The sequence below is a fragment of the Terrapene carolina genome, unplaced genomic scaffold, assembly GCF_002925995.2.
Source record: "Terrapene carolina triunguis isolate 2854851 unplaced genomic scaffold, T_m_triunguis-2.0 Scaffold33891, whole genome shotgun sequence".
NCBI lineage: Eukaryota > Metazoa > Chordata > Testudines > Emydidae > Terrapene > Terrapene triunguis.
In genome coordinates this window covers 6,443,158-6,461,357 of record NW_020698242.1, presented here as the reverse complement: position 1 = coordinate 6,461,357, position 18,200 = coordinate 6,443,158, and the positions used below count along the sequence as shown (strand labels likewise).

General features: G+C 38.6%; 1 protein-coding gene across 1 annotated transcript in view; it reads right to left on the bottom strand.

Moving 5' to 3' along the window:
- Positions 1-647: 647 nt before the first annotated feature.
- LOC113409580 (gigaxonin) overlaps positions 648-18,200 on the bottom strand; it is a 42,393-nt gene continuing 24,840 nt past the window's right edge. The window contains exons 5-11 of the mRNA XM_026663671.1: positions 17,986-18,107; positions 17,393-17,505; positions 15,719-15,868; positions 14,459-14,595; positions 13,436-13,564; positions 3,273-3,382; positions 648-1,358 (exon numbers count right to left, since the gene is read on the bottom strand). Coding sequence (XP_026519456.1) covers positions 1,177-1,358; positions 3,273-3,382; positions 13,436-13,564; positions 14,459-14,595; positions 15,719-15,868; positions 17,393-17,505; positions 17,986-18,107 — 943 coding nt within the window. The 3' untranslated portion in view covers positions 648-1,176. The remainder of the gene's footprint in view (positions 1,359-3,272; positions 3,383-13,435; positions 13,565-14,458; positions 14,596-15,718; positions 15,869-17,392; positions 17,506-17,985; positions 18,108-18,200) is intronic.

Genomic DNA, 18,200 nt, shown 5'->3' with positions numbered 1-18,200 from the left:
TGTTAACAAGACTTAAAAGGAAAAAAACATAAGACAATAAATTCTTCACTACAACTGCATTCTAAAACAAGCTTTCAAAGCCAAGCAGCAGTAATCAAGACTCTGTACCTTAGCACAGAGGTCATCAGTAAACCAGCTTCTGATCCCAATATAAGTTGCCTGTATAATTTCCTTTAAAACAGGAACCTGAAATCAAGTTTTCACAATACATATATATCCTTTTTAATGCCCCACCTTTCCTTCTCCCCTTTTGCACAAATACACGTCCTCAACACTGCAAACTTGCAGTGATTTTTAAGTTAGCTGAAGGGAAAAGGAGTCCTTTTCCTCTCTGAAAAGCAACTCATGTGCTGCATTCCTTTACCAGCCACAGTAAAAGTGTGACATATTCCACGCCTCAGTCCTTCCCTTTATTTCAGTAATTGCAGCTTCCGAAATCCACACAAAGAATGCATGCTGGCCCACCAATACACGGAATCTTCAGACCATTTGAATGACGCAGTGTAGAAAAACAGTTTACACATCTATAATATATTGTAACTCTTAGTTCAATCTTAAATATATTTAAAAGATCCTTAGGAATGAAAACATCGGAAATGAATGAAAACACATGTACACCTCCACCCTTGTAGGCACAGACCTTGACTAGTGAGGAAGGGCCAGAAATAAAGGTGCAATAACCAACATCTCCTTCCAGCCGATTCAGATGAAGAACAGTCTTGCAGTATACCAGAGAGATTGGTTTTCATACAGCATATCTATGTATTAAAGCTATCCAGTTGAAGATAGCATGCTAACTCTTATCAATTCCCCTCAGGAGAAATGCACCTTAAATTTTTTTTACGTTTCAATACAATTTGTTATATTACCCATTCCTTCCTGCTTCAGACACAAGGAACTCCTTCATTAGTGTAGTTTAATTGTTTAGATAGTTAGGACTGAAGGTGTTCTCTTTGTCATGGTATTTTTTTGTTTAATATACAGCTATTTATCCCCCAAACAAGAGCTGAGACTCAAGTTTTTAAGCATTTTAAAACAAACAGAAACAGATACCATACCAAAGCACAGCATATAATGTAAGTTTCAGTTGCAATAGCTTTGTTTTTCCTTATATAAAGCTATGTTATGGTGGACTGTGTCAGGTTCTTCCCATCTCTTCCATTTTTAGAGGACTAATCATGGGGAAGGAACACGAATACGGAACAATCCTTGCTGAAGCTGCAGTCGGAAAAGCTTGCAGTTTGCAATCCGCAAGGCCGCGCAGCCAGTGCGGCGAAGGTCTGATGGAAATAATGGTTTAGTATGGTGCCAAGTTCCTGTGCTCCTTTTAAACTCTCTAACGTAGTCATAATTGGTACCTGAAGTTAAATAAAAAAAACAAATTCATTGCACACTCAGTTACACAGTATCAAGCAATTTAAGTCTAATGATGCCAATATATTTCCAGACCAAATGGAAAACAAAAACTGTTCTGATCAATTTCTGAATATGTTGGCGGAACAGTTTTCAAAAGAAAGTAAAGCTGAGAAAAACCTGTATTTAAAAGAACAAAACTAAGGAAAGAGCAGCAACAAATTTGGGACCCATTTTACCTTATTTTCTGGAAGTTCAGTTACACATAGGTAGCCATGAAAGTAAGCTAAAAATCTTTCAAGAGCCAGTAGAGAGGTAGGTGACATCAAGAGTAATTAGTTTCAAACATTTGGTACAGGCAATACCAACTTTAGAAGCTGCAATGTTTGAGGATTTCAAAACACCAGTGGGATGGGTTCTTTGCTGGAAGATGGAGCATTCCATGTGAAAGAGAACATCCAGGAAAAAGAGGCTTAGCAATTATGATTAAAATATATATGTCGTGTTCATATGAAGCCTAGTTTCTGTTGTGACAGATCATCATTTTGGGCAAGTTCCAAAGCAAAGAATTATAATACAGGCCTTTGAAAAAACACGTGGAAAACAAAGTCAGACATTCACCACAAGTAAGGAATAGGTCCATATACTTCAGAAGCTAAAGAGAAGTTCTGTGGATGTACAAATCAATATCCTACACAGGATGTATTGAACTAATTATCTAATGTTTCAGAGACCAGTATCCCACTCTAATCATTACTGGAAGTGCCATGGGTATCTGCTCTTCTTCCTTTAAACTGCTATAGCGATTTCTTAGTATTTACTTGGTAACTATGCCAGCTCCGTGCGGCAGATGTAAACTGCACATTTATAAAATACTTAGGAAAAAAGAGCCCTATATGAAAAACTAAGCTTTTGATCAGTTATGCACACAGTTTTATAACAGTACTAAGAAAGTACAAACACTCACTGCCATGTTTACAAACTATTAACTCCCAGATTTTTATTATATGCAGTGTATTCACCTGTCTCTTAAAAATTCATTGAGAAATAAAAAGTTACTTTTATAAATGTTTTATAAATGTTTATAGTTTTTAGAAAAATTACTTTTAGAACATGGTTCTCTGCTTTTTCCTCATTCTTCTTCTTCTTCTTTAGCATTGCCATTTTGCTTTAAAGCTATAATCTACTCAGTTACATATCAAGAGTCAGGATTTTTTCCTTCAAACAGTAAAATATTACATCTTGAAGAGATAAACTAGTATTTAGTTTAACTTGTAACACTAGTTTCTAAAAAGTTTCCTAGATAACTTCATTATTCCCCTTTCTTTCAAATGTGTGGTGATTATCCTTGGTATATATTCTCTTAGCAACATTTACTAGTGCAAAGAAGCAATGACATCGTTGCAGAAATCTCCACAGCATAATCCTACTACGAGTTGTTATTGTTACTCAATTTGTAGGCTAGTCAGATGCACAAAGTTGCTGACATACCAATGACAATGATTTTGAGGAACAGTTAAGGAGGTTGCTTCTATATTGTACACACACAAATCCAAGAACTTGCTATTAGCCTTGGTCTATTTTCCTAACTTTAGCAGCAGTAATCAACCAAAATACTCTAAAAGAATTCTTAAAACTTCTGTGGCATTTTAGATCGTGTTGGTGCTCAGAAATACAAAAGTAGGATTTCCAGTCAAAAGGCTAAATTCTGCTGTTAGTTATCTGTCAATTTAATATAACACCACCCCCACCTCCAAGGCCAATGGCAACTGAGAGCACAATGTGATTCAAAATCTTGAAACCTGTACCAAAATATGAAATCTTACTCTTTTATTCTAAGAAGTCAATTTAAATAATTTTAAAACTTAAGAAAATTAGAAGAAAACAAGCAACCTGAAGTTACTAGTTCTGATTCTAACCTGTATCAAGATCTCCAATGACATAAATACTGGCCCCAATAGGTACAGCTCCATACACAAAGGAAGAACTGGCTGGGATGCATAAGTTCTGATCATTTAGATAAATCCACCTGTAAGAAAAGGCAAAAAATTTTGTATATGAATTATTGACAAGATCTGTGAGCTAAAAACTCAGAAGCTTTTCAACGAACAGTTTTACCAATTCTAAACGTAAGCAAAATCATGCAAACTGACATTTTAGAAAGAGGCTCCCACTTAGTCCTTGTCTATCAGCAAAGATATTGTGCAATAAGCTATTCAATTATTCCACAATAGCTCCCTGTGTGGACGTTATTCCAGAATTCCACATGGGGAGCTATTCTGAAATAGCTTATTCCACAACAGCTATGCCGGTCAATTTCCTTGGGTAGACAAGACTTTAGCAAGCTTTGAAAAGTCTCGGTCTAATACTTGCTTTTACATCTGTGCTGATTTTAGGACACAGTACAGGAAATAGCAAGCTCTTATACAATGTTTTTCTTACCAGACACTCCCCATATCTCCCCCCTAAAATTCTCATGCCAACCATGTAGTCCTACTCAGTCATCATCAGAAGTAAATTACTACTTAAGAAGTGTGCAGCAGTTGATGAGTTTTATTTTTAAACCAGGAACAGGACAGTAGATACTCTGAGATTGCTAGAGGATTTTTGGTAAGTGAATGAAATGTCTAGCCTTTTCGGACAGGAAGACAGTTTTTCCAATTTTATATCATGCTCTATTTGGTTTCCACCCCCGTTGAAATACTAGGAATCACAGCTGTTTTCTCATTAAAGGGATCCCCCATCTTCAACACTATGTCAGTCTGACTTTCTTACTGACTGAAGACCAATTGTTCCTACAAATACCCTTGCGAGCCAGAAAACTAGTGTGTATTCATCACAAATATGCTGACAAGACTAGTTTATACCGTTGTCTGCTTGTAAATACCTGAAGTACAGAGCTGCCAATTTAATGGTCTCTTCCATGGTTTTGAAGCAAACCTCTACAGATTCCTGCCACATTTCTACAGATGCCGATGTACTTTTATTTACAGTTCAGAGCAGCATAATCAAGACTACTTAAAAGAAACCTTACATGGGCCATAAAAAACAATATGGGTAAGGACAAGAACATTTGAGAAAAAAAAAATCTAAAGGAGTCCTGAAGATTTTGGATAAAATGCCTGGAGAGTTAAGGAAAAATATCCCTACAGATGTTGCCGACTCTTTTGTATTCCTGTACCATCCCCATTCATTACTCAAAAGTAATTCTTTCTTGATTCAACTCAGTCAATTTGAGGGGAGGTTGATATACAAATAAGTTATTTTAAAAAGAAACAGAACGATTTGTAAGGGCTGATTAAAACTAAGAATTAGATGCCTACATTTCTACTTTGCTCTGAGCTTTCCGTAGCATATGACAGAAGCTCACTCCAGTCTTACGATTCAGTACATTCAGATTTATATCTTTAAAACAAGCAAATAGCATCATACTTTGTTTAAAACAAGGAGAAAGGACAGTCTTGTGCTCAGGTACAGGGCTAAGAGTCAGGAGACTTGGGCTGTATTCCTGGCTTCTTTTGGGTAAGTCACTTAATCTCTCCAAAATATCCTTTCTAATCACCACTGGTCTGGAACACATTGGTAAACACACCAGTGCATTACCAGGGTCAGTGCTACTGCTGTAAATAATTTGTTTTAAAACCCATCCCTTTATAGAAGCCCAACCTTCAAACCTAGGAGGGGGGAAAAAAGCACACAAGTTAGTCCACTAAAAAATTGTAGTATCTTCCTCTGTGTGGGCTCAAACTACTTTGGAAATATCTTTAGAAAAGTGCTTCTGGGCCGCTGCGCTGCATTCCAAGTTTCATCTAGAGTAAATTTTTATAGCACAGTTATAAATCCCTGAAAAAGATGTGCTTGTAATGAAAACAGCTGTTCAAACTTAAGAGCTGTGTAGCAGCACAATCGGGAGACCTCATAATTTACCATCAACAGCTGTTGTATCATTTCACCTTGAATAATGCACCCTTTTAAACTCATAATTTTAGTTCTAAACTGCCATGTATATATTGCATTGATTTAATCAGCAACACAGACATGCAATACTGAGGTTTGTCTATAGAAGGTTCATTGATTGAGTAATAATGTTTTCACCCCTCAGCTCATACAGAGCCAAGAAGCGATCATTGTTTCCCCAGTTGATTTGAAACATTTGAATTATCATAGGATGGATGGTAGTTTTCTTTCCACTGTTTACAGGCAACATATGTAATACACATTGTAACCGCTACCTTTTCCAGGGATCTGGGAGGTGGTGGTGTTAAAGTGCATAAAAAACCCCCACTGGCATGTCCAACTACAGTTGACACTAATGTCAGTCATAGGACTTCTTCTTTCCTCCAGCTTGCATTCACACTCCCCGCCACATCAGCCTTCCTCAAGTGTTGTCTTAAGATGATGAGCTTTCGATCATGCCTTGAAAGTTAACATGGATGGATAAGTAAATTCTAAAGTCACCAGGCCCGCCCTTACAGAGAACAGCCTCCCAACAGCTCCCTCCTATGGACCAAGGGAAGCTCCAGCTTCAGTGCTTCCACTGATCTCAGCTGTGGTAGTATGGTATAGAGAGAGGCAGGGCTTTTTAGTTTGTTCCCACCCCCTACCCCCCTCACACAACTTTTATGAAAGGTGGATACAAATATCTGCTCTGCCTGATTCTCTCCATCCACCAAGTTAACTTGACGCAGACTTTACCAGCCTATTGGGTCTCAAAGTCTACAACAGGGGTCAGCAACGTTTGGCACGCGGCTCACCAGGGAAAGCACCCTGGCGGGCCGGGCCAGTTTATTTACCTGCTGACACGGCAGGTTCGGCCGATCGCGGCCCCCACTGGCCGCGGTTCGCCGTCCTGGGCCAATGGGGGCGGCGGGAAGCCACGGCCAGCACATCCCTCGGCCCGCGCCGCTTCTCACCGCCCCCATTTGCCCGGGACGGCGAACTGCGGCCAGTGGGGGCCGTGATAGGCTGAACCTGCCGCGTCAGCAGGTAAATAAACTGGCCCGGCCCGCCAGGGTGCTTTCCCTGGCAAGCCGCGTGCCAAACGTTGCTGACCCCTGGTCTACAAGTATAGGTTTCAAGATCAGCTGAAATTGACAAAAGCTCCAATTACTCTGCTTGTGGCTACTCACTCTAGTTCCCATTGAAACTCATAGTGAATCGCTATAACCTGGAAAAAGGACTTTTAGGTCTAATTCACCACTGCAGGGTTACTTTAAAATGGTGGGATTTTATTCATGTATATAGCACCAACTGGTACAACATCTGGGCATCTCGCATTATTTAACAAAAACAAACCACATACACAATGTATTTTGTGTGTAGGGAGAAAACCACAGCCAGTTCTTCAGGAGCCCAAGGACAAAATTCACAATGAAAGGCAACATGAAACAACTGCTCCTATCACAGCACTCTAGAAAAGTTCAACTGTTAAGCCTACCAGAATAGTTGTGTTCACAATGCCCTGCGGGCTACAAACTTGTGAATCAGATGAAGAGAGAGTTTTACAGACAAACACCCTCTGCTGCAAACACACTGCTTCCCTTCTGTACCCCTGTGGGAGCTGTATGGAAACAACCCCCTAGTATTTTTGGCAGTTTTACATCTCTTTACATGAATGAAGGGGATTCTGCAGAAAGCACCAGATCTTTTTATAGCTGCAGCTGAAGAGATATGGGGCAGGAGAGAACCTTCTACCATCAACTACCCCCCTACAGTGCAGACACTTTAGGAGGGCAGCTTCATTGGTCTCTTCCACTTCCCTCACTAAAGGACAGTCAGGGAAGCATAGATTCTAAGATTTCATTTTTGCTTCCACCTACTGCAAGGAATGGATATACCAATATTTTCACTACATCCGAGAATCTACTTCTAGATTAGATATAGATAAACTAACAAAAAAAATTGAATTTGAATAAAAGGCAAATAGGGGGGGGGGATTTAATTTGATTTACAATAAAAAATAAGACTACTTTGAGTAGGAGGAAGTACTAGGGTTGTCAACCCTCCAGGATTGGCCTGGAGTCTCCAGGAATTAAAGATTATGTTGTGATGAAATCTCCAGGAATTCTTCCAACCAAAGTTGGCAACCCTAGGAAGTACACCAATACAGAAAGGTATGCTGAATATGCAGAAGTGTGAGAACTTTTCACAACTCCACTGAAAACATGTTCTTTCTTAATGGACCTGATGTCAGTTTGTGCTGGGAAATCACGTGAATCAGTTAAGCTTTTGGGTTCATTTACACCAGAAATTTAAGGATTATGAGCCTATGTGACCCTAAAAATAGCTGAGAGCCCAACAGCTTTTCTACTGTGGATCGGAACCAAAAATAGAAATAATAGAAGCTGTAACTGCTCATGAAAATTACATATTTAAAAAATAACCACACTTTTCAGGAATGATTCTAGCAGTTTTAACAGTTAAGCAAGGAAGCAACAAAAACAGGAAGGGCAAGAGGTCATTTTTCATCAGAGTTTGATTAGATTCCAACTTACTGTAGGTTGCTTATTTGCCTGCTGTTATTTGCACAGTATGCAAATAGACCGTACTGAGAAGGTCACAATGTTCAAGAGCTACAAAGTACACTTTTGTATGGCTACTCTTTTGTGCACTTATTTTCTGCAAATGGTTCTGCTGAAATCAAACTGAAGGAAGAGGAGGTGACAGCTTCCTTTGTAACTGTAGACTGAGCTGATAGATGATAAGGCATCTAAGACTAACAACATATGTTTGTATGTCTCCATTGAAGACAACGGGGGAGGGAGAGGGAGCTTTTCATTTTTTTAAAGCAATACGTGAATACAAAGACAACATGGCCCAAACAGCTATAATTCATAAGAATTGGTAAGGGTTCTAATTCTGAATTAAAAGTGAAGTACAGAGACAGCATACAGCAGTTTACATTAAAAATACACTGTCTAAAGTGTGTACCTACTGTGAACACAATCCTTATAAATAAAAGTATCTATTTTCAATTTTACTTTATACATTTGATAGCACTTTATGCATAGTCAGTATCTCCTTTATCTCCAGTATACTGAAGAAATCCTTGTAGATTTCATGGGAGCATTTTTCTGCTTCTGGTTATAAATATTTTGTTGCAAATTAAAAAAAAAAAAAATCCGTGCACATCCTATTTAAAGGCTTCTCTCTCTATCAAATACTGGAATATTATAGAAATTAGTCATTTTTAAAAATGCAGTTTAACAAGGCATCACTTCTAAAAGAGAAAAAAAAAACCACCAAAAAATTCATACAAATTTTAATAGTGCCTTTCAACCCAGACACCATCAAAGCAGCTTAAATCCAGTGCACAGAGCACCAGTGCAATGCAGCAGTTTATGGGGTAGAGCTGGGCAGAAGCCAGGATGTCAGCTTTCTCATAGAATGTGGCACACTATGTTGGAGGAATGAAGAATTCTTATGCAAGATTTTAGGGCCAAAATCTTGCTTAAAGTTATCATCCAAATTCTCTCATCCCCACCCCTGATACTACCAAGTGAGCTGGATGTTACTCAACAGATAAAACTTTGGAGGGATGAAAGACTGAGTTGCCTTGACCTGTGGGTCTTGAGAGTTCAGACACAAAGCCACCCCCACCCCATCTTTTCAAAACTGCCTTTAAAGCTATCTAAATATATCCACATTGTTTTAACTAGGACATACAGTTCACAACCAAACTCAAACAATGTCGATTATAGAACAATCTCAAGAGACCTGGAGCGCAAAATACATTACCTACATATCATCAGTCAAATTCATACACCTAGATGCAAGATCATTCCAAAACCAAATTGATTTAGAATTTTAAAAAGTGAGATTTTCAGATATAGCAACACTTAAGATGTCATGAGGACTACTAAAACTATTTAACCTTGTCCACATCATATTACAATCTATGCTGACACTCCACCTTGCTTCCCTTTAAAAGCTCTGAAAGCTATTTTATTAGTTGTCTTTATAATTAAGTTTTGTACAGGTCCCAACATTTAGACGTTTGTTTCTAAAATGCCTCATTTGGTATGAAGAGATGTAGGCAAACTACTAGGCATTATAAAAGTTTTGACAACAGAAAAAGATATTAATTTGGGTGGGGGCAGAGGGAGAACTATGAACACTAAAACTGTATGTGGCAGCCTATTGGCAGAGTGAGGTAAAGGCATTAACAAATTAAGGCCTCGCTCCTGCAATTCAGTTCATACTTGCTGCTTCCATACCAATGCACCCTTGAGCCTGTGCAGAGCCCTATTACTTCAATGGGGCTTCTTGTGGGTGTAAAGGTCTGCCTGTGCAGATCAGATAACAAAAATGAGGCCCAACTTCTCAAGTAACAAGATCCAGGAGTTAGAATGAAGGGGTGAGGGCTGTAGGAAGGGGATTGGATAATCCTGCACATATATGTTGCTATATGAGTAATAAATATTATTAATATCAAATGGCTAAGTTGACAGCTGGGGATTTATTGAGAAAAATTTGTTTCCATTCACAAAGGCGGTGTACTTCATGACAATGTACAGACTATTCCAGCATCTGCTACCTGTAACTAACCGCAAATTGCCATGATCTGCAAGTATGCAGCAGCTGCTATTTTTCTACTTCTCTCAGAGCTGTTGGGCCAAAACAGGCAAAGTTTTTGTTGTTGTTTTTTTAACTCATTGTTGGGGCCCACTTACAATTTGATTTTCTGCTATGACCATATCAATGAGAATGTCAGAATCTTCCAGTCAATAGTCTAAAGATGTTTATTCATGCAGCAAATTGTACAAGGGGATGTTGCTATCATCACAAGTGCCAGAGAACAGAAAACATTTAGTTTCTGTCTACACAACAGTAATTGGCTTGCTGTGGTACAGTACACAAAAATCAACAATAAAGGAAAAGTCCAAAAGGTTTTTTGTAAGTATCTTGCCAAAGTATGTATATTATGCACTAATCCAGGGATCGGCAACGTTTGGCACGCGGCTCGCCAGGCCAGTTTATTTACCTGCTGACGTGGCAGGTTCGGCCGATTGCGGCCCCCACTGGCCACGGTTCGCCGTCCCGGGCCAATGGGGGCGGCGGGAAGCGGCGCGGGTGAAGGAAGTTTGGCCCGCGATCGGCCGAACCTGCCACGTCAGCAGGTAAATAAACTGGCCCGGCCCGCCAGGGTGCTTACCCTGGCGAGCCGCGTGCCAAACGTTGCCGACCCCTGCACTAATCTCATTGCTGCTGCTCCACCTAACACAGAGGCAAAATCCCAATTATAGTTCCTTAAACCTAACACTCTGGATAGCTGTGAGTCATATGCATACACACCAACACTACTGCAGCTTCAGTCAGAAAATAAGTGGTTCCAATATCATCCATGCATTTTAACTACACCAAAATTTTTGAAGTGCACAGTCTTTCTAATATCGGAGGGGTAGCCGTGTTAGTTGCTTTTTACAGATCCAGACTAAAAGTCTTGTGGCACCTTATAGACTAACAAATGTATTGGAGCAAAAGCTTTTGTGGGTCTGACAAAGTGGGTATTCACCCACGAAAGCTTATGCTCCAATACATTTGTTAGTCTATAAGGTGCCACAGGACTCTTTGTCTTTCTAATGGTATTGGGATCTGAGATGTTTTCTCTTCCTTTATATAAGAAAAGCCTTTTTGTAGAGTCATCTTCAAAGTATGCAATTTCCTTCACAATACCCTTGCTGTGGGAACAAGTAAATTGTCCAATGACAAACTAATATTATGCAGTTAAGAGAAGATGGATTAATTAGAGGCAAACAGGTAAAGATTTAATTTTTGTGTATATCATAGTAATGACATACTGTTGAATCAGTCTGTAGTATGAGGAGCAAATGTTACCCAATTAATTCAAAACTCATGCTCAGCAGAGTGTGAGTGAAGTTATCATGATGTATATAACAAAGCATATATTTTATATGACACAAGTGGAAGATCCTGTACTCCAAGCAAAGCAGTACAGATTTTTTTTTTTATTATTAGAATATATTATTCACGGATTTGAACAATTATTTAAATTTCAGCTTTCCACTCAAATTCAGGTAATGAAAAGTAGGAACTGACAAGGCTGAATTAGATGAGAAAAATGACAGCTTTACATGTTTTTCCAGGGGCAGCCAACTTACCCTCATTTTGAAACTTAACACACACTGTATTATATCAGAAACATGATCATTTCATTATACCAGCCATCTTTCTTCAAAGAATATGAGCACTATAAAAAGTGTTTTGTTTTGTAAAATGCAGCCTCTTTGTATACAGTCTTTTTGAAATAGATACAACTGCAATAGTTACAACTTCACTGGGCTCTAAAATGCTTTTAATGACTAAGATGAACTATATTCAAGTTATGCAGCATTCTGAATGTATTTGAAATATCAATGGCTGCTTATCTTCATTACCAAGATTTATACAACTAAAATATCACATGGTAATATAGCACCCTCTTCTGGTAAACAGCATTATAAAAAAAAATACTATCCATTCTTGCTCTGGTTACTGAAGCTACCGTACCGTCCAAGACAGGAAGCATAAGTTACAAAGCTGGAATATTACCATCATTTACTTCTGGACTATGGGCCAAATTTTTATCTTGGTCTTCATCATTTCTCCATTTTTGCAGGCACCAATAAACCTAGGCATAATTTTACACTTGTGCTTCAGGACACTTAGAAATCCAGGTCCCTAAATGCACTCTCAGTTATTGGCATCTGCAAGCCATGGAGGCTATTGTCTGAAATCCTGGCCCAGATGATGACTAAAATAAAAGTGAAGTTTATTTTTTTCTGGGGGGGAGGGAAGGGGAAGGGAGGAAAAGAGACCTTATAGTCTTGAGAGATATTCTTTAAAAATTTGACAAGTGTAATGAACATTGACAGTTAAAGTATTACTAATTCGCCTTTTCCTTTACTAGTTTCACAAGAATCGATACCAAATCTTACTGTAAGAACCCCATCATTCTATCTGCTGAATAGTTAGAGCTTTACTCAGTTGAATAGAATCTACTGTGGTTCCCGCATCTAACATCTCTGCTTAAAAGTGGCATCCTTGGAAGAATTTTTAAACCATTGCCAGTTATCAACATTTGTACTAAACTCACTAAGAAGCAGTGACAACAACTTACCTGTCATCCCATCCATATCCAAAATTTGGATAGGTCAGGGTTTTCCAAACTTTTTAGAAACTTTAACATGAATCAATCAGCAGTGCTGGAAGTTTTAAAATGATCATGTTAACATGGGATCTGGAGTCCTACTCCAAACAACTTTTGAAAAACAGATGCAATCTGGAAGCATTTCAGTACAAAAGAATGGCAGACAGTGGGGGTGGGTGTTTAACACAATTTCAGAAGCTAGATCTTTCTTTTCTGAGTCCCCAACCCCCTTGCCATTTTTGTTGGTTTATAATCACGGTTTCCCCAAAGCCGCTCTCCCCCCCTATTGCTATATGAAGGGACCATGGAAGCAACAGGAGAAACCAATTATAGTTGGACTATACACAAAGTAAACAAACTGGAAAAAATAGAGAAAAAGTTATTTTTCTTTTAGGTTCTTTCATACCAAAGTTGAGGATGTCACTTTAAATCTACATTTTCCGAGACAAAAATCAACCTAGATCTCACTATTTTATTTTCGTTCTACGGAAAGCCCACAAGTCTTTATATATAAAGACATGGTCTTGAGACATGAACATTTTTATCCCCTCTATCCCCACCAGCTCACTCCTTGAAACTCTTAGAATTTCTGACAACTATGGCAAATCTTGTTTCAGATTATAAAAACTATAGCACATTCCTGATTTATATTGAAATAAGGAGACAAAGAAACACAGCAGATATTAGACCTTCTAAGTTATGAACAACCAGGAATTATGCATAGCCATCAGCTTGCTAACAGCCACTTCCTTTGGTAAAACTGATACCACAGGTAGAAATATCTAGGTCAGTTTCTTTGAGTAAGAGGGACAAGAATAATTGGCATTTGTTGAAAAATTACGTGAACTGCAATGCTGTATTACACCACAAGGGGGAAAAAGGGGGTAAGAGAGGCGTTAGAGATTTTCTAGGTCTACAGCCAGAACTACTTACCTTTTAAACTCATCATGATAGAATTCAGATTTGCATGTCACCATCTCACTGGCCTGATTATCATCACGACTTCTGACTCCACCAAACACGTAAAGCTCTGAGGCAACTCCACATGCCACTGCCCCAAATCTGAGGGCCAAAAGGAGAAGGAAACAAATAATATTTAATCTGTATACCCATAACCCTGTACATGCCCTACCATAATTCTCTTCCTCTTCCATATTCAGCAGAATTAGATCAAGTATGAAGTAATATTTAAAACCGCTCATAAGTCATTGTACAAAATAATAGAGCAACAGAGTATCTCTTTGGAAACAAAGATCTAAGTTCAAATTCAGTATGAATTCTAATACTGACACAATACCATTTCCCCCCCTCCCCATCCTGTAGAATAGCAGTAATTCTTGCAACATCGGGAGTCTACATGAAACAATCATCTTTGGCCACAGATCCTCAGCTGCAAATGAGAAGTATCCAGTGCTCCTAGGAGCAAAGGGGTCAAAAGTGGCTTTGACCATGGAGTTGTCTGAAAATACTGCTCTAAATTGCAGTAGCAATAGGAGCACCAAAGGGCTGTGTCAGCAGCCAGAAATCACTGGGGCCTACACCACAGTGCCCTGGCTATCCTCTTTCCCATCCCACCTCTCCAGCACTACTGCTGGGGTAGTAGGTACCATGACAGCTTCACACCACCCAACAATTAAGTGAGACACAGGGAATCCACCTTGAGGCCCCTCTTTTGCCAACTTTAGGACTGCTTTGCATTACCAGGGTGGCACAAAACAGCCTCAACATACCAAATGACCCGGGCCTTAGTGTTAAAACAGCTGCACAAGCTGTTGACTAGTAAACATACACTAATGTCAGACATGCACACAGCCACACTGTAATTAATATTAACAGTCTATTAGTTTCTTTAAAAATAAGTGGGTTTGGACCATGTTTTTAAATCCATATTATTTTTGGTTTTAAAGGATAAGCAAGTGTCCTTATAACCTGGATGTGCATGTGCATTTTATTCACCTTCTCTCTTTTAGTGGACAGATGGCTGTCCATTGCTGAGTCCTAGGGTCGTAACACTCAACAGATTCAAACAGTTTTCCATAGGAGCCTCCGCCCATGGCATAGATTTTCTTCTTCATAGCTGCAAAGCAGCCAATCTTTAAAAAAAGAAAAATCAGAAGTTGAAATCTATAGTACTTTAAACAGACTATGTTCAGTGTTCTAGATGTGGCAAAGTCATAGTTCAGTAGTCAGTCAGTCTCAATACAACACAATCTGAGCAGTGAGGAAGCAATTTCTAACAATACATAAATAAATAATACTGACTTTCTAGTTTTCAGCAAAAGAAAAATATTTGTGTTTGCTTGGAAAAGAAAGGAAAACAAGTTCACATTGAGTTACCCACCCCATTTTCATTTAGAATTACTCTGTAGAAACAGTAGAACAAGTATCCCCTAAAACTGCCCCTTATAATTAGCTAAAAAAATATAGGACTTATACTGGATTGTGGCCACCACCATAAATAACAGTCCACTAGCTTATTAACCTCTGTCCAAAGGGAAAAAGTACAGCAGGAGTGAAGGTAAACCAATTTTCACATTGGGCCGCAGTTCAGTTTGTACAGTGACTCCTACATTTTAAACTCATTTATTTCTATGTATTATACCTTCCACAGTGATTCCTGAGGTTCTCTTCAACAAAATGTATTGACTGTACAAAAATGCATTACGAACACTTTGCTTAGAAAATAAAGCTGATGAATTAGCTGTAGGATATATTAGCTTTTAAATGTTCATTAGTCAGACTGATGCAGTTGCACTAGTTTTTTCTTCAAGTTTATTCAATTTTAGTAATAACATAAAAGAGATCAGACCAAATGAAATAAGATTTTACATTATTTTGAAAGGACAGTATCATTAAACAAGTAAACAACATGCATAAAAAAGCCCAGCACAAGTTCCTCTTTCATTTTAAAATTAATCACCATTGATGAATTTTGCATCTAATGGAAAGATGAAAGCTATACAAGGAAAAGGACATTTGGTTTACCCAAACTGCATCTCAACCAGCACAGTCTATAAAAATTTGATCTAGAACAACATTTTGCTTTGATATATAAATTGAAAGAAGAGAGATTCCTCCCCCCCCCCCATATGTTATTTTCATTGAGAAATATTCACATCAAGTAAAAGCTGTAATATAAACAGTGAAAGTATTTGAATAGGGACTTTAAAAAGAGTTTAACAATAATACTTTTCTACATTATGATGTAGTTCTTACCTTTCTAACCATGGTCAGATCTGGCTGCTTGGTCCAGGTCTTGTTATAAATGTCATAGCACTCCATAGAGCGTAGCTCCCTTTCTCTATCCTCACCTCCCAGAATATACAGAATTCCATCAATCTCTACCAAACCAAAATTATGCCGTGCCTATAGGAGACACCAATAAACATTGTAGGAGCATATTACAACAGTAATGGCTGTGTAATCATTTTTAACACTTGCTCTACCTGCAGAAGTTTGTAACTCAGATCACCTCTGTTTAAAAAAAAAAAAAAAAAAAAAATAAAAAAAAAAAAAAAAAAAGATATAATGCAAAATATCAATCTCTGGAGCAAGTTTTTTATTCTCTAATTTAATAAAAGAATATAAGAACATAATCTAGGACAAATAAGAGCATTAAAGTTAAAACAGAGGTTCAGCAAATGAATAGCAGCATGTTTCTTTAGTATTCAAGGATCTGAGCTATGGACCATGCTCCATTCTTCAACTAATATGGAAGCAAGAATTTCCCCTTACAATGACCAGGTCTGGCCAATCAATGCTGCAAATAAACAATCTGGACCCATAATTCCCCATTGGTCCAGCTCTCCTGATGGTAGCAGTGATGGAACCTGTAGTTTAGTCCGAGTGCAAGTGTTTTTAAACACGTTTTCTCTAACCTTATTCACAGTAGGCTGTAAAAACACTGCTAGAGGTTCCACAGTCATCACCAAAAGAGCTATGCTGAAATCTCCTCAGGTGCAAGGATGAATTATTTAATAGGAGGCCTTTGGTGAAGAAAATTCTGGAGCACAATCAACAACTTCTTAAATAAAAAAATCCTATACCTGCTTAAAAAATCAACACCCCAAAAAGGTGACTTTCAGGACTTAAATTTATATATAGTGGAATAGTCACTTTTTGATGGCAGCTAAAACATGAAAAAAGAACCCCGACCCCCAAGCCAAACTGGCAAGTTTAAGATAAGGTTCAAGTTACTTTCCATGTGTTGCTCCACCCCACCATTTCATGTACATCCTTCTGCATGGTCCAATCCTCTCATCATGTTAGATTCTCAATACTATTTTTATATATACACTTTTTTTTTTTTTTTTTTTTAAGGCCAATAAACTCTAATGGGTTACTTTATGAACAGAACCAAACATCAGAGTTCATAAGGAATTCTGCAGCTCAGCTCCATAGCTAGTTCTTCAGTAACAACCAACGTTTTCCAGCAGCTGCAGTTATTACTAATCCAAACTTGGCATCTAGGAAATATACAAGAAAAAAAAATCTGCACCATGGCTTTATAGTTGGATCAAGTGCAAGCAGTTGGAAAAAATCAATTGGTCTGACCTATACTGCATTCTATAAGTACCATCTGTCCATGATACTGTACTTATATGACCCCCCCCCCTCCGCCCCCATAAACATAGCATCTGAGTGCCTCCAAATCTTTTAATGTATTTATTCTCATAACATTCCTGTTAGGTAGGGGATTACTATTATCATCATTTTACAGACAGGGAACTGAGGTACAGAGAGGCTAAGAGACTTGCCCAAGGTCAAAAGGAAGTTTCTGGCAGAGCAGAGATCTCCCAAGTCCTAAGCTAGTGCTCTAACTACTACACCATCCATCCTCTATTTTTCAAAGGAAAAATAAACCCCCATACAGTTGGGTAGTGATCTTGCCTCATTCATTGGTGGCAAGGAACTCCATGAATTGGTATCAGGATCATATTTTTCTCCAGAGCTCAGAGTTTCCTTATTTTCATCTTGACCTCCAAGTACAAACAAAAATCCTTCTGTAAAACAAAGTGCATGTGAAGATTTTAAAATGGAAGTCACACCAATACTCGTCACAGGGCATTGAGCTACATCTTGGAAATCACAGGTTCATAAAAATGCCATATTGGACTCCAGACTGGCAAAGGGTAAAGAATGTACTTTCCCCTGTGGTTTAACCCACCAGTGCAGACTCTACAGGCCAAATTCAGCACTGGTGTACCCAGGGCAACACTACGGAAGTCACAGTGTGGTTACTGGAGTAAAACATTCCCATAGCGACAGATTCAGCAGACTCCAACAAAATATCAACGTATGATTCCAAGATCTTCACAAGACAAAGCAGCATACTGGGGGAAGGCGGGTGGGGGGAAAACGAACAGGCTCCAGTGTAGCTTGCTCTAAGAAGGCAAACTACATTACAAACTATACCCCATTTTGACAACCTGGTGAGTTTAACAAAAAGCCAATGGAGTGTAAAGTAACATGCTGTCATTTACCTGCTGAGAGTACCCCATGGTTGATTCTTGGAATGCTCATAGGGGCAAGTTCAATCCAGAGTTGCCTATTAGGATCATAAAGAGGGCACATGCATCGCATCACAGCTGTTGGCTTCCGTGACCTGAAAAAGGAGGAAATATGTATATATATGAAATAACATCTGTGTCTCTCTCTCTCTCTCTCTCTCTCTCTCTCTCTCTCTCTCTCTCTCTCT